This window comes from Natrix helvetica (genome assembly GCF_964273705.1).
Source record: "Natrix helvetica genome assembly, chromosome: 1".
NCBI lineage: Eukaryota > Metazoa > Chordata > Lepidosauria > Squamata > Natricidae > Natrix > Natrix helvetica.
This window is the reverse complement of record NC_138548.1, coordinates 170,493,252-170,508,531: the sequence shown is the minus strand read 5'-3', so window position 1 is coordinate 170,508,531 and position 15,280 is coordinate 170,493,252. Positions and strand designations below refer to the sequence as shown.

The following is a 15,280-nucleotide window of genomic DNA, read 5'->3' as shown; positions in this document are numbered from 1 at the left end:
AGTAGTTGTAAAGCAAGGCATCCATGCAATCCTGACTCTCCGCACTGCGGATGCTATGTGGAGCATGAGCTGTCTCAGGAGGTGGGGAAGCTCTAGGTTAATAAACAAACGGTCGTACATCAAGGACTACCTATACATCAATTGTCTGTGATATACCCCATGTTAAGATGAACAGGAAAAACATGAAGAAGTATGTATTATGACCGATGAATGCAATATTTGCTAGAATGGAATGTCAGCGACAGAATAGAGGAGTAATGACGCAACAGGAACAAGATACTTTCTAGATCCTTTAAAAAAATTACAGAATTTGTAGGGAAACCCCCCCCCCAAGATAATTGCAGTTGACACCAGTTAACTGAATACCATTGATGCCATCCACGGTGTAGACCAGTGATGGCAAACCTTTTCACCACCAAATGCCAAAAAGGGAACGTGCGCACGCACGCACGGGCTGCAACCCGGAAGAGGAGCTGCCCAGGGGGCATGCGCACGCAGAAAATGAACTTCCGGTTTCAGGCACATGTACGCACAGTGGCCAGCTAGTCTTCCAGTTACTGGCATGCATGCTCATGTGATGATCAGCTGGCCGGTGCGTACGCTCACACCGGGAACAGAAGACCAGCTCTTCCAGTTTCTGGCACTGCCACACACACAAGGGCCAGGTGATTGTCGCGCTGCATGCGTGCCAGAAACCCGGAAGAGGAACGGGCAACCCCATGTGGGCCAGGCAATATGGCTCCGTCTGCCACTTAGGGCACATGTGCCATAGGTTCACCATAACGGGTGTAGACCGTTCATTTTGTAATTTTGGCAACACATTGGAAGATATTGTTGAAGAACTGTAGGTCATGTTGATGTCTAAAAAGTTGCTGGTTTAAGATCTATATGATACAAAGTAGTACCAGTGGGATTAAATGTTGCTGCTTTCAGAGGAATAATTAGTTTGATCGAGAATAGTGTTGTTGTGTAAAAAAGTGGAAATAATTCCCAAACATGGCCAGTTTCTTGGTTTCACAATGAGATTTGAAGTTGAAGATGGAGCAAGAACCACATATCCTCTGTTGTGCTCCTGGATTTTTTTTCAGAAGTAAAATGACTTATATTTGCCATAGCCTCGTATAGCTTAATTGTTCCTAGAAGGCATTTTGCTCAGAATTGTTTCTTTCCTGGTAAAAGCTCTGGTTACTATGTTTTTAAACAGAAATATCCACTGATTGTAAACTTCCTTCTGCAACGACATCAACCCAATTCAAGCTTTTCAAAATAGTTAAGTGTCACAAAAGGAAGCAAATACCCCTGACACAGTTTGCTTATCCTTCTGTTGAGAATTGGCCATATCTACAGGCTGTGGAGATCTTGTCAGCACTACCACTAAGGCTTCCTTTGTCTTTATTCCTCCTCTTCTTCTTCTTCTTTTAAACTGCTGCCAAAACACAAAACAATAGTCCACTCAATCCATCTCAACGGGGGTTAAGAGGGTATTAAGTCAGGAACTTTTAAGTACATGTCTGAGGGGACACCAGAAGAGAACATGCTGGGCTTTGAACATGTTCCTGCTCTTTCTCGGTTTATGGAAGGTTATTTTGAATCCAGGAAAATCCTTTCAAATTGGCAATGGGGGGAGGACAATGGTGCGAGCTGTTTTGCTTGAGCTTTGTGTATGACATTATGTCCAGAGATTCACTTTGCATAACAGGGTTTAAAATCTGATCAGTTCTGCAACATAGATTATTTCTTACTCTCACTGCTGAAAGAAGGAAAAGTTGTAGTCCACTTTCCCACGCTGATTTATGGGTGTTTGAACATGTAGCCATCATATTCATTTCAACATATAGCCTTCAGCCACATATACTGGTGACCAGCACCAAGCTCTACTGGGATGCTTTCTAAGCATAAAATATGGCTGATATTTTTCTGAAAAACTCTGCTTCTGTGAACTTATTGTCCTTGATATGAAATGTTGTCATTCTTGTAACAATCACATATTTTTAATACTTAGCGATCATGTTCATGTATGGTAGCAAGAGACATGTGGCAACAGTAATGCCTTAGAACAGGGGTGGGGAAAAATGGCCCTATTATAACTTGTAGACTTTAACTCCTAGAATTCTGGGGATTGAAGTCCACAAGTTATAAAGGTGTCATTGTTCCCCACCTCTGCCTTATAAGGAAGTCATATGTAAGGGACAGTTACATATCTTGTCCTAAAAATAGCATACATAAGTCAAAAAATGTTTCAAAACATTATTTTGACACATTATATATGATTTGTTAAAAAAGCAGGCAGCAGAAAGTTCAAATCTTTGTTTCAAATTATCATTTGATAAGAGCTAACTTTCCAGTTGCACTCTGTGTTTAATAGTATTGATAACTTTCTAGGTCAAAGTGGCCTGGAACCATAACATATTACTCACGTTATCTGGTTTTCTTTGTGACCAAAAATATTGCATTTTCTTCTTCTAAATATCTAACCATCCAACATTAAAACTGCTTAACAACTTAAAGCTCTCGGTTATGAATGCAGTCCTCCAAAATTTTCCATTTACTAATAAGTTTTAGACAAAAGTGTAAGCGATGGCACCCAAGTGGCCTGAGGTAACTGAGGTTCTTTCATTAAAAATATAAAAGCAAATAGGGTTGAATGGAAAACCAATACAATGTACAGCCATCTGAAAACACATGTTTTCACTGTGCATTGCACAGTAAAGAGCTCAGAGACCTCTTGGAGATGGGCACCCTTCACAAATCCTGTTAGATTCGGTTATGGTTAAGCACACACAGGCTTAACGGTAATAATAGCACTTTATTAAGTACAACAAGTGAGAACATATCTAGCGAAGGTTGAGTCTGACAGCAGCCCTTTTATAGGGAGCTGTCAGACCCTTCGACCAATAGAATTAAACCTCTGTTCCCACCAGAACAGAGGACCTTGGTGGAAACCCCTGTAGTTAGAACAAATATCTAACCCCGGTCCCCTCTTGGATGGAACAATCCTACTTGTTACGTAGTCACGCAGGTAGGCGGGCTTTTGGGGTAGCTCTGCCTGATCTGTGCAGTTCAGTAGAAGGGGTTTCCTTGGACAGGTTGGACGGACCTGCTTGCTCCGCAGCTCCACTTGGTGGAAGCTCCTAGAACCTTTCACAGGTCGCCACATGTAACTCCTAGCCAAAGACTTCATCCTGACAATTCCAGGATGCCCTACGTAAAGCTTCTAATACTGCAATACACAGTTTGGGTAGAATAATGACCTGGTCCCCCCCACAGTAAACAGCCATTTGCAACCAATAACGCATCGCGTTTGGCAAAATGCATTTTGAAATCAGCTCCAACAGGCCCCTTGGGCCACCCCCTCCCACCCAGTTCAAAATTTGTTTGATGGTGGAGTCCTTTGCAGAGTGACAGGCAACGTCACTAGACGAGACAAGCCCAGTCTCAAGGCAGTCAGTGAGGAGGACTGGCATCTCGGGGGTAGGGTCAGCAAGAGGTTCAGGCAGTGGGCAGCGGCTTAGAGCGTCAGCATGCCCCAAAGTGGAGCCTGGTCAGTGGATGAGACGGTAGGAGTAGGCAGCTAGGAAGATGGTCCATCTGGTCATGTGGGGTGATAATGACACTGGGGTAGGTTGGTCCCCAGCCAGTAAGCCCAACAATGGCTTGTGGTCCATAACCAGTTCGAAGTCCTGGCCATATAGATACTCATGGAATCTCTTTACTCCGGCCACTGCAGCCAAGCCTCACGGTCCAGCTGGCTGTAGTTCCATTCTGCGGCAGACAAGGTCCTGGAGTAAAATGCAATAGGGGCTTCGATTCCATTGGGCATGCGGTGGCTGAGGACAGTGCTGACGCCGAACAGGGAAGTGTCGCAGGTCAGCACCAATGACAGGGTCTGGCTGTATTGTACCAGAAAGGAGTCTGCCGACAGGAGTTGTTTTACCACGGCAAATGCGGCAGCCTCGCCTCTGCCCCAGGACCACTTTGCGTTCTTAGCCAGGAGATGGTGTAAGGGCTCAGCAACGGTGGCTTTCTGTTTAAGAAAGACACCGTAGAAATTAAGGAGCCCGAGGAATGCCTGCAGCTCGGTTTGATTGCGACATGTGAGGGCGTCCTGAATTGCTTTAATTTTTTGTGTGGTCGGGTGAATCCCAGAGCCATCGATTAGGTACCCTAAGAATTCAACCCTTGGCACGTTAATTTGGCATTTCTCTTTTTTGAGATGGAGGCCTTTGTCGCTAATTCGAGCCAAAACTGTTCATACACATTTGAAAAGTTGTGCCTCATTTGCAGCCGATACCAAGATGTCATCAAAATAGGGGACGACTCCTGGAATCCCCTGCAAAAGCCATTACATGATGCTTTGGAACAGTCCAGGGGCGATACTAACGCTGAATTGCCAGGCGTTACATTTGAATTACATTTGAATGCACCCCTGTGCGTCACAATGGTTTGGGCCTCTGCCGTAATGCCATCTACAGGCAATTGTTGGTATGCCTGCATCATGTCCAATTTTGCGAAAATTATCCCTGGGCCTTATGAATGAAGGAGGTGCTGTACAATGGGTACAGGGTAGACGCTTTGTTGTAGCACTTTATTTATTGTGCACTTGTAGTCCATGCAGATGCGGACAGACCCATCAGATTTGACTGGTGTCACTATAGGGGTCTCCCAGCATGCGTGATCGACCAGCTCTAGGATTCCCTGGCCTACGAGCTTGTCAATTTCCCTGTCAATTTTGGGGCGAAGAGCAAAAGGTACTCTCCTGGGTTTTAGCCTTATTGGGGCTATGTTGGGATCCAAACTAAAGGAAATTGCAGTCCCCACATACTTACCCAGACCGGTGCCGAAGACGTCCTCGAACCCCCTTAAAGATGGCTTCAGTGCCGTCGTCTTTCAAGGCGTTGATACCGGTCACCTCTAGGCCCAGTGCTTGGAACCAATCTAGCCCTAGGAGGCTCTGCAGGTTGCCACTGACCACTGTCACTGGGAGTTTCCCGCTGAACTGCTTGAACTTCACCTGGAAGGTGCCTTAGCCAACGATGGGGACCCAGTTTCCCTGGTAATCGTGTAGGCGGATGTCAGGGGTGCAAAGATGCTGCTTCTTTAGGCTAGGGATAGCCTGCTTTAGGGTAGACCATGATATGATGGTCAGTGATGACCCGGTGTCAATCTCCATCTCACATGGAGAGTCCTCGATGAGGACTGTGACCTTCAGCTTTTTTGGCCGATTGCCGTGTGGTAGGTGACGCTATTGTCGCCCTCTGAGTGCCGTGGTGGCTTCTGCCAAGCCCTTTGGTTGGGTCCCTTTGGCGGTTTGGTGCGCTTCTAGGCTGCCAGGTTGTGACAGGGAATTTGCTCTGGCACACCTTGGCGATGGGCCCTTTCGCTCACAGTGCTGGCAGGTTGCGTTGCGGAAATGGCAAACTGATCTGGCATGGTCTCCTCTGCAGCTAGTGCAAGATGGGGGATGCAGATTGAACTTGCGCGCCGGCTGGGCACGGCTACTGCGCATGCAGCAGCTGTCATCTTCCTTGGCCTCTGAGTTCTCGGACTCTGCAGCCTCACGATGTATGCGTGTACTCTTTCGCGCGTCTTGTGGAGCGCTTTGGCGCTGCAGAGTCTCAGTAGATTTGATGACTGATTCGGATGCCCTCGCCTCGTTCAATGCGATCTGCAGAATGAGGTTAGATTTAGCAAGTAACCTCCTCTGTAGGTTAATGTCCCGCACGCTGCAAATTATGCGGTCCAGAATCAGCTCATTCAGGTCTCTGAATTCGCAGTATGCTGCGGCCTTGCAAAGCGCTGCAACGTACTCATTAATCGACTTGCCCTCTTTCTGGTTCCTGATGTTAAACTCATGCCAGTGAACATGCTTGGACAGCTTGGGGGCATAATGGGTCCTTAATGTTTGCTGGAGCACGGACCAGGCAACTGATTGCAGCTGTGTCGGCTCAGAGAGGTCTTTCGCCATCTCAAACACTTCTCAACCATAGTATCCGAGGAACATGTTCTTCTTGCGGCCTTCAGAAAGGCCCATGAAGTCGTTTGCCTCGAGGAAGCAGTCAAATTGTAGCACGTATGAGTCCCAGTGCTCGGTGACTGGGTCATACGAAGTCGGTGGGGCGTGCATGGCCATTTTGTGTTCAGAGGGCGTTTTGAGTTTGCCGCTCAAAAATGGCTGCTCGAAGCCGTGCTGAGCTCCGGGCTGGATGTACTTGCTGGATTACTACACACTTTTGGTTTGCCTAGTTGCCTTCCAATCCCATCCTCATCGCCAGTGGGTAATGGATAGGCACACACAGGCTTAACGGTAACAACAGCTCTTTATTAAGTACAACAAGTGAGAACAATCCAGCGAAGGTTGAGTCTGACAGCAGCCCTTTTATAGGGAGCTGTCAGACCCTTCGACCAATAGGATTAAACCTCTGTTCCCGCCGGAACAGAGGACCTTGGTGGAAACCCCTGTAGTTAGAACAAGTATCTAACAAATCCAGTAAATCAAAAAAAAAAAAAATTAGTCTCTCTGTGTATCTCTTCTTTTCTGCTTAATAAATCTGCTATTGATATTAATATTTACCTAAAAAGAATCTAATCTCCCACCCTCAGAAAGATATGTATGTATATCTGTGCATGCAACATACTTTTGTATGTGTGCGTAGATGGGTATATGCATCTGTATTCCTATCAGAAGACATACTTCAAAAAAGGAGAGGGCCAAGACTAAAAAAACTAAATGTATAACTTTTCATAACTACTTATTAAAATTAATTACCTATAAAATAAAGCACTCCAGTAATAAAATTAATTGATTCCACTCTTCACAGAAGCCACATAAGTATATATTCTCCCTAGCAGAAATCACAAAAAAGATGCAGGTAGTAATACCATAGAGAGCGCTATCTGGAATTATCATAATTGGATATTGGGGGAAATGGGAAGAAAACTGAAAGAAACTTGAATGAAATAAATGAAGAGAAAGTGTATTTTGTTCTAAAACTATTAGAAGGTATATCTTCCAATAAAATGAATAAAATATGGATATGTTAAGGAGATGGTGTGGGAACAGTTTGGAAGTGAGTGAAAAGAATTATGCTTCAGGGTGCTACCAAAGTCTGCAAAATTATGGTTAGGGTTAGGATTAGTGGGACATATGAAAATGGAAACTTAGTGGAATGAGGAAAGAGGTTATGGATGAGAATTCAAGAGAAAGTCTGCTGCAAACATTAGGATAATATACTGTATAATGTAAATGTAGAGAAAAGATAGTTATCAAGAATGTTGTTCAAGAGAGACCGTGTCATTGTGTCCTCCTTAATTTCTTAAATTCCTTAATCTCATTACACATGGACAGACTTAATCATAGCTTCAACTCTAAAACTCACTTCAGTTTTTAGACCAAGCAAAATCCAAAACAGCTAAGGAATTTCCAGAAGGTTGGCCATCAATGAATCGGCCATCAAGAAATTTATTAAAGATAAACCACATTTACGCTTCATTCAAAAGAGACAATAAAAAACCTAAAAAGGAAACAAAAAGCTAAGAAGACCTCCTCTCCAGCAATCAACATCCAGATAAACAGGGATTAACACCAGGAGCAACACCACACAAACAAGCAGTAAACAATGCCCCAATTAAGGAACTTCCAACTCAGATTATCAATCAAGAAGTAAACAACAGCCCAAACAAGAAACTACCAAGGAAAAAACAACAATCCCAAACATTTATAGGGATGTGTGTTTCTTTGTGTGTATGTAAGTAGGTAGGGAAAGGATAGATAGATAGATGATAGATAGATAGATGATAGATAGATGATAGATAGATAGATAGATAGATAGATAGATAGATAGATAGATAGATGATAGATAGATAGATAGATGATAGATAGATAATAGATAGATAGATAGATAGATAGATAGATAGATAGATAGATAGATAGATAGATGATAGATAGATAGATAGATAGATAGATAGATAGATAGATAGATAGATAGATAGATATGCATCACAACAGATACTTAGAGCAGAATTATTTAAACCAGAATGTGGCTTAAATTGATTTTTTTATATCAATCCCTTAAATTATAAATAAAGTGAAAGATCCAATGACGGCTTATCTATCGTTGCACATAATTGTATATTATAGAAATATAATTCTGATATAAACGGCTAATCGCTTTTTATTAAAAGATGACAGAATCACATCCTTAGGAAGAAAATTGAACTGCCCTAGTGGCAGTCTCACCTTTTCTTTTTAATCTTACAGCGCTGGGACCAGAAGCTCCGTCATCCTGCCAAAGGCAGAAATGAACCTGGACAAAGTGATTCTGCTCCCAAATCTGGGAGAAACACCAATCCACGACAAAGGCGCAACTGAGATGAAGAATACGTTGAGGCCAAAACCAATCCATGGACTTGTATAAATTAAAAGACTTGCCTTCTTGAAGCAGCAAAGGAGAAATTGCACTATTGCACGTTGCCTTATTGTTATTGTTTACTATGAGTTCATTCTGTAGCCAATGTTAATGGTTTTTTTTCCCTTCCCCCTTTTTTTTGCCTCTTGCATTGTGCAGGAGTACAAACACTTGGAAAAGAAAGGTATATTATATTCACAAACATCTATCTGTGAATTACATTGACAAACATTTTTCTTTCCTTGAATGGCTAAATTGATTTTATTGGACACTCATGATAATTGTTTGTATACTGTTCTTTCAGTCTAGAAAGCCACAAATACTTTACTTTATATGCACAAACAAGTTGCCTGAAAGGATTTTTTTTAAAAAAATGCCGAATCTCACAATTCTTAGGTTGTATTAAAAATTAATTAAGAATAATTTAAATTGCCCTGTAGTTATAAAGGAGAATGAGGTGAATGCGAAGAATATCAGGACTCCACATATTAAGAAAAATTAAGATTTTAATGGACATTTTCTAATAGATATAAAACTCCAAAAGGCAAATGAGTTCTAAAAGTTTTTATCTGGGAAACACAAGCTATTTTTACAATTGGCAAGTGAAAAAAATGATCAATTTTAAAGAATTTTCCCCCTTCTCCTTACTCATATTGATACCCTTTATGGTGGCCTAGATTATGCAAAGAAATTATACCAAGAGAATTCAAACTTTTAGAGTAGGTTTGCTAATAAATGTCAATTCCGCTTCAATAAACCACTTATATGAAGCTTTGTTTTAAAACATTAGCCATGACAAAGACCGCACAAAGGATTTACTTTTGAAAGTCTTAATCCTTCTGGGAAAAGTTGTATAGAGTTGTTAAATCCCAAAGATATCCCGTACTTGTCCTCTGTTAACACTTCTTCCCTCCTTTTCATTGTTGCTATGCTGAGTCATAGGAATACAAGCGGTCATTTTCAGGCCTCCATCTCAGTGTAGATCTGCATTTTATCATTTCAGGCTGTCCTTTTGATTGTATTTCACTATCTATATGCAACTGGAATGTTTAATGGTCAACGTTGGGGATCTGGATGAATGCTTCTGAGAAAGCTGAAAGGGTGGTCCTATTATTGGACTAAAACTTCCTACCGTGTTGGCTGTGGACAATGGGAGTCTGAGTCTAACACTGCTGGAGAACCATAGAGTCTTCTCCCTTATCAGTCACAAATAAAAGCATCAACTTCTTTGCAATCGGAGGACATTTTAAACACCTTACAATGCATATTTCTGTTCAAGTGCCAACCGATCATCCTAATGATCAAATCTTTTAAGTCTTTTATAGCAGTGCCAATAGCTTGAAGTTGTAATTCCGATCTTTCTCCCTCTCTGAATTGAAATAAAACAATTATTTTAGCAAAAAAAAATTGCATGTCTTTCTTTGGCATGTAATAGTGTGGTGCTTTCATTCAGAAATTAAATTTAAATTTAATTTAAACTAAACTGAGTGCATATGTAAGGCTTCAAAATGGTAATGGTTAGATATAATTTTCATCATATTTCAATATGACCCAAAAAAAGAACCCGGGGGTGGGGAATATTTTCTGAGGAGGAAGTGGCATGTAATATTTAATTTCGATCAACATTCTCCCTTCTTTTTTTCTTTTTTTTTTCTTTTCTTTTTCGTTTACATCCTTCCTCCAAATTTTTACTTCTCTAGTCATTTTTAGCTTTATAGCCTTTTGGTTTAAAAGGTGTCCCAAGCTCAAGAAGCAACACATTTTTTTATATGAAAAGGCTTCCCATACTCATTGCATCATGGTTCTGCATGACTACAAATGAATCAGATACAGATAGTTGCAGATTTTATTTTCAGTAATGATGGGCATTATTTTGCTTGGGTACAGCTCTAAATGTACTTTATATAAGTGCACAGTTGCCTGTTACTTTTTTTTTAAGGGCATAAATGTGCTGTACTTGTGGAACAATATATTATGCCAAGATAAAACTTTACTGATGGCAATCCTGTGGTCTCTGTGCAACCTTGCAATTCACAACAAAGTTGCTAGCTCCACTGTTTCCTGATAGGATGGATGTCTCCCTCACTTTGTCACCTCCATGTTAGCCACTTAACATGGGGCAATGAGGATGGAGCTGTGGAGTGGTGCAGTGGCCTAGAGGTGGAGCTCTTGCCTCATAATCAAGAGGCTGTGAGATCGATCCTAGATAGAATAGAATAGAATAGAATAGAATAGAATAGAATAGAATAGAATAGAATAGAATAGAATAGCAGAGTTGGAAGGGACCTTGGAGGTCTTCTAGTCCAACCCCCTCCCTAGGCAGAAAACCTATACCATTTCAGACAAATGGTTATCCAACATCATCTTAAAAAATTCCAGTGTTGGAGCATCCACAACTTCTGGAGGCAAGTTGTTCAATTGATCAATTGTTCTGTCAGGAAATTTCTCCTCAGTTCTAAGTTGCTTCTCTCCTTGATTAGTTCCCACTCATTGCTTCTTGTCCTGCCCTCGGGTGCTTTGGTGCTGCTTTGTGGCAGCCCCTGAGATATTGGAAGACTGCTATCATGTCTCCCCTAGTCCTTCTTTCTCTTAAGCTAAACATACCCAGTTCCTGCAACCGTTCTTCATACATTTTAGTCTCCAGTCCCCTAATCATCTTTGTTGCTCTTCTCTGCACTCTTTCTAGAGTCTCCACATCCTTTTTTACATCGAGATAGAGGCAGATACTTCTGTCTCTGTGCACACTGAGAATATATCTGCTGAACAAAATTGCACTGGCGACACGAAGGGCATCCGGCCATTAAAACACTCTGCTAGCTCCATTCAGTTGCCCAGACTCCGCCCCGCAAGGGATCATGGGGTCGTTAAATGAAGATGATGAACTAGGATGGAGCTCTTCTGAACCAGAGTAATTTGCTCACGATTGGCCACCTCTTTCAGGGATGCTGGTAATAGTTCTTAAAGATGTAGTGAGCAATCCTGGCCATTCATTCTAGCCATGTCACCTCCTTTATTTCTCCTTAGAATGTCCTTCTTGCCAGGCGGGACAGAGAACAGGTATAGAGACAGAGAATTGGTTGTTTTCCCCTTGCCATTTCTCAGGTGGATTTTTAAAGGGGCAACACAGCTACCTAGCTCAAATAATGAATGACACCATTAATCTTGCTCTCTTTTTCTTTTTCACTGTAGAATTTGCCAGCCCTTTGGGCCGCTGCTGGCATTTTAAGTTTTGACAGCATGTTACAAGCATTCTCATAAGTTGTTAACATATTGGGTATGGCCAAATACCATTTTACTACAAGACAAATTGATATAGTTCCTGCCCACAACCCACTGTAGTCCCAAAGGATGCTCTCCACAAGTTTCTTATTATTGTTAAATTAAATTTATTTGCCACCCATCTTACCACAGGGCTTTTCTAGACAGCATTTAAAAAGATAAAATTAAGTTTACCTGATTTTTTTTCTTTATATTTTCTGTCTGTGTGATTTTCTTGGTTAAAAAAAAAGAAGCCTTCCCCTGCATAATATAAATGTGAGCCTTTGCCATTGTCACTGATGTTCTCATTTACTTCCAGCATCTTCCTATATTGCTACTGGACAATATAGATGCCTGCTTGCTTTAGCTGGGCAGCTGGGATGACCTTCAGGCCTTGGGTGGCTCTGCTGGAAATACATATTCTCCTGGAGTACATTTCCAGAATTCTTCATTCATCCCTCCATTCATCCCACCATCACCACCCATTCCCCACCACGATGAAGCAGTACAGCAAGCCTTGAGCCAAAAAGATTATTTCTAGTGTGGCTAAAAATAAAATCGGCTCATACTGCTAAATGACAAAGAAATAAAGAAATACAGATAGATCTGACAATTTATTTATTAAATTTATTTATTAAATTTGTTAGACGCTCCCTCTCCACAAAGGGACTCGGGGCGGCGTACAATAAATAAAACACATATATATTATAAAATTACATATTGTACAATAAAGCTTTGACTAGCAATCTGGCAAAGTGTGCAAATTGTTTTATCATATAGCAAATTCATAAAAACGTACGTGCGGTGAGATGAATTGGGTTATCGAGGCAGCTGATTAAATCAATACCTTTCCGCATCTGGGTATTATTATTTCAGGGAGCAAATGCGTAATTACATCTTCTCTGGCTAATTAGCAGGATGCTGTTACATCGTGAATGATCGTTTCCTATAACTATGAACCGTTGGGGATAAATTGTCATGAGGCCAAAGTTCTTTACGGTTCTCATCCCAAAGCATGCCATTATGCTTGTCTTATCACAATTCCCCTGTAATTTTTGTTATTTTTGGAACAAATTTATTTTTAAGACATGCATGCACTGGAGACATGGGCAAATGAACTCAAATCCTAGTGCTAGAATGCAATATTAAGGCTATTAATTCACACTCCCTATTTAGTGCAGAAATCCAGATTAAAGCATTGCAAACATTTGTTTGATTAACGTCTGGCTGAAGACAACCAACAAAATGAATGCCCCCATATCTCTGATAAGTGACTCCACTGTCAAATTGCTATTGCTGTTAGGAATCAGAATCTGCATTATTTGTACCTTAAATCCATGATTGTTTCATGTGCTCCGGAATGAGAGAGAACATGTTTGATTTTCAACAACTACCTTGGTCTCAGCAATTTCTCCATGCAGAGCTTCCCCACCCACTTCATGAGGTTCAGTTCCAATACTAAAAGTAGCCAAGGACCACCAGGAAGCAGATGCCATAAAGAAATGCATCATCCCACAAAGGAGAATCAGAAAGTAAGAGAGAAGAAAGAAATATATGCTAAGCATGAGTGAAAATATGGATATGTAGGTAACATAAGTATTATTTGTGGGGGGTAGCTTGGCCATTTTGGTGTGCACATTTCTCATGATGCTCATTCATAGTTGGTATGAAGCCTCCAAATTAGCCTTTTCTAATTGCATGTTCACAAAACCGACTAAGAATAATTCTGGTTTCATGATTCTGATCTCCAATATCTTTTGCTTCATTGTATGGCTTTGCACCAAATTTCTTTGCTTTCTCATAAATCCATCTCACATGATAAAAATCCCTCTTTCTTTTCATACTTTCAACACTGATTTGATATTCCTTTTTACATTTCTGATGGTTTGGCTTGGGTCATATACCATTAGTACATCATTGCATCCAAGTTCTCTCTTAAAGTACAACACAAGGTAAATTTGACACCCTTCCCACATTTCTCCCATATATCCATATTAGCAGTATGTATAACCAAAGATTGCATCCCATTTCACCATATAGTCTGTAACTTGTTCATCCTCTTTATCAAACCTTAATAACAATTTGCGTATTTTAGTTATTATATGACCAACATTTATCCATTCAGTCAGAGTCTCTTTCTTAGGCTTTCTGGCCTCCTTGAGCTTAGCATATGCTTCTTCTGCATTTACTGCTGTCCTAATAGCTTCTAGATGCCTTCTCCAAGGTGATTCCCATGGCTTCCCACACAAAGTAACAGGATTTGTTATTTCCATCTTTGAGTTATATTTCAGGTGGCGTGTAAAAAAAAAGTCCATTACAATTGATTTTGGTCTGCATTGAAAGAAACATTAGGGCCTATGAAATTACTTCTGTGGAACAATTCTTTACTAATGGACCTTTTCTTCTTGAACATTCTCCTTTGCATAAAACAAGTCTTACCTGTACCTTTAAGTTGTTTAATCTTTTTCATATGACTTTTAAAAATATTTTCCTTAATTTATTTATACATTTGTGAAACATTTCCAGCTTTTGTGTAATTATTTCAGTAGTCGCTTTGAGGTTTTGCACATCCCAATAAAAATACCCTAAACATAAAATATCCTATTAAAAGCTCCAGATCCAGAAATTTTCTTTTTCAGGAATATCTAGAAGATCAAGACAATTGTTCTTTGTAATTCATCAGGATTAATTGCACACTTCCATATAAGTTCTGAAATACAGCCTGCCACCATTTTTACTGTTCTGTAGGGAGAACGAGGCAGGCAAGAACTGAGGCAAGGCAGGCTGAAGCTAACACAACCTTTATTAACAGTTTAACACGGTAAAATGTAAGGCAAACCTTGAACCGGCAAAACAGCAACATTTGACAGCTGGGCTGAATGCCATGAATGCCAGTAGATTAGCCATCCTTAGAAGGACAGAACTGAAGAATTAGCCTTGGAGCGATGTCTCGTCGCCTGTGACTTGAGGCAGCTCTCATATTTTCTTTTCCTTTACCTCAGTCCTGATCCCATCTTCACCGTCAGTGTTCTGTAGGGAGAACGAGGCAGTCAGGAACTGAGGCAAGGTAGGTTGAAGCTAACACAACCTTTATTAACTAATAACATGGTAAAATATAAGGCAAACCTCGAACCGGCATAACAGCAACATTTGACAGCTGACAGCCCTTTTATACTAGAGCTGTCAGAAGCTGAACCAATAGAATGGCTGCATTCTCCCACCCGCTGGCTGCTCGCGTCTCAACCAATCAGGGGCTGGCAACGATAGTCAATGGCGTCGTAGTTTCGAGGACTTAACATTTACTTTTTAAGAATGTCCGGGGGGGGCAAGTGCGGGCAAAAATTAGCTCTTGGTTTAACAGAAACCATTTTATTTATTTTTAATTTAAAAAGCAATAATAACAGGCCACACTTTATCCATATATATATATACTATGTTGATACATTACATCATCTTCGGTTCTTCGGAAGAACTCAGTGTGAACACTAGCTAAAGAACAGGCATCTGTGACGTCACATCATTGTGAACAGATAATATATGGGAGGAACCAATTTTTTTCCCATTTTTGCAATACCAAGTTCAGATGGAATGCACAGAAACCAACTTCCTAAAACTAA

General features: G+C 40.9%; 1 protein-coding gene across 2 annotated transcripts in view; it reads left to right on the top strand.

Moving 5' to 3' along the window:
* FRZB (frizzled related protein) overlaps positions 1 to 9,812 on the top strand; it is a 39,599-nt gene extending 29,787 nt beyond the window's left edge. For both annotated transcript variants that reach the window (XM_081938250.1, XM_081938249.1), the window contains one exon: positions 8,258 to 9,812. In XM_081938250.1, the coding sequence (XP_081794376.1) occupies positions 8,258 to 8,368 (111 nt within the window). In that variant the 3' untranslated portion in view covers positions 8,369 to 9,812. The remainder of the gene's footprint in view (positions 1 to 8,257) is intronic.
* Positions 9,813 to 15,280: the final 5,468 nt, after the last annotated feature.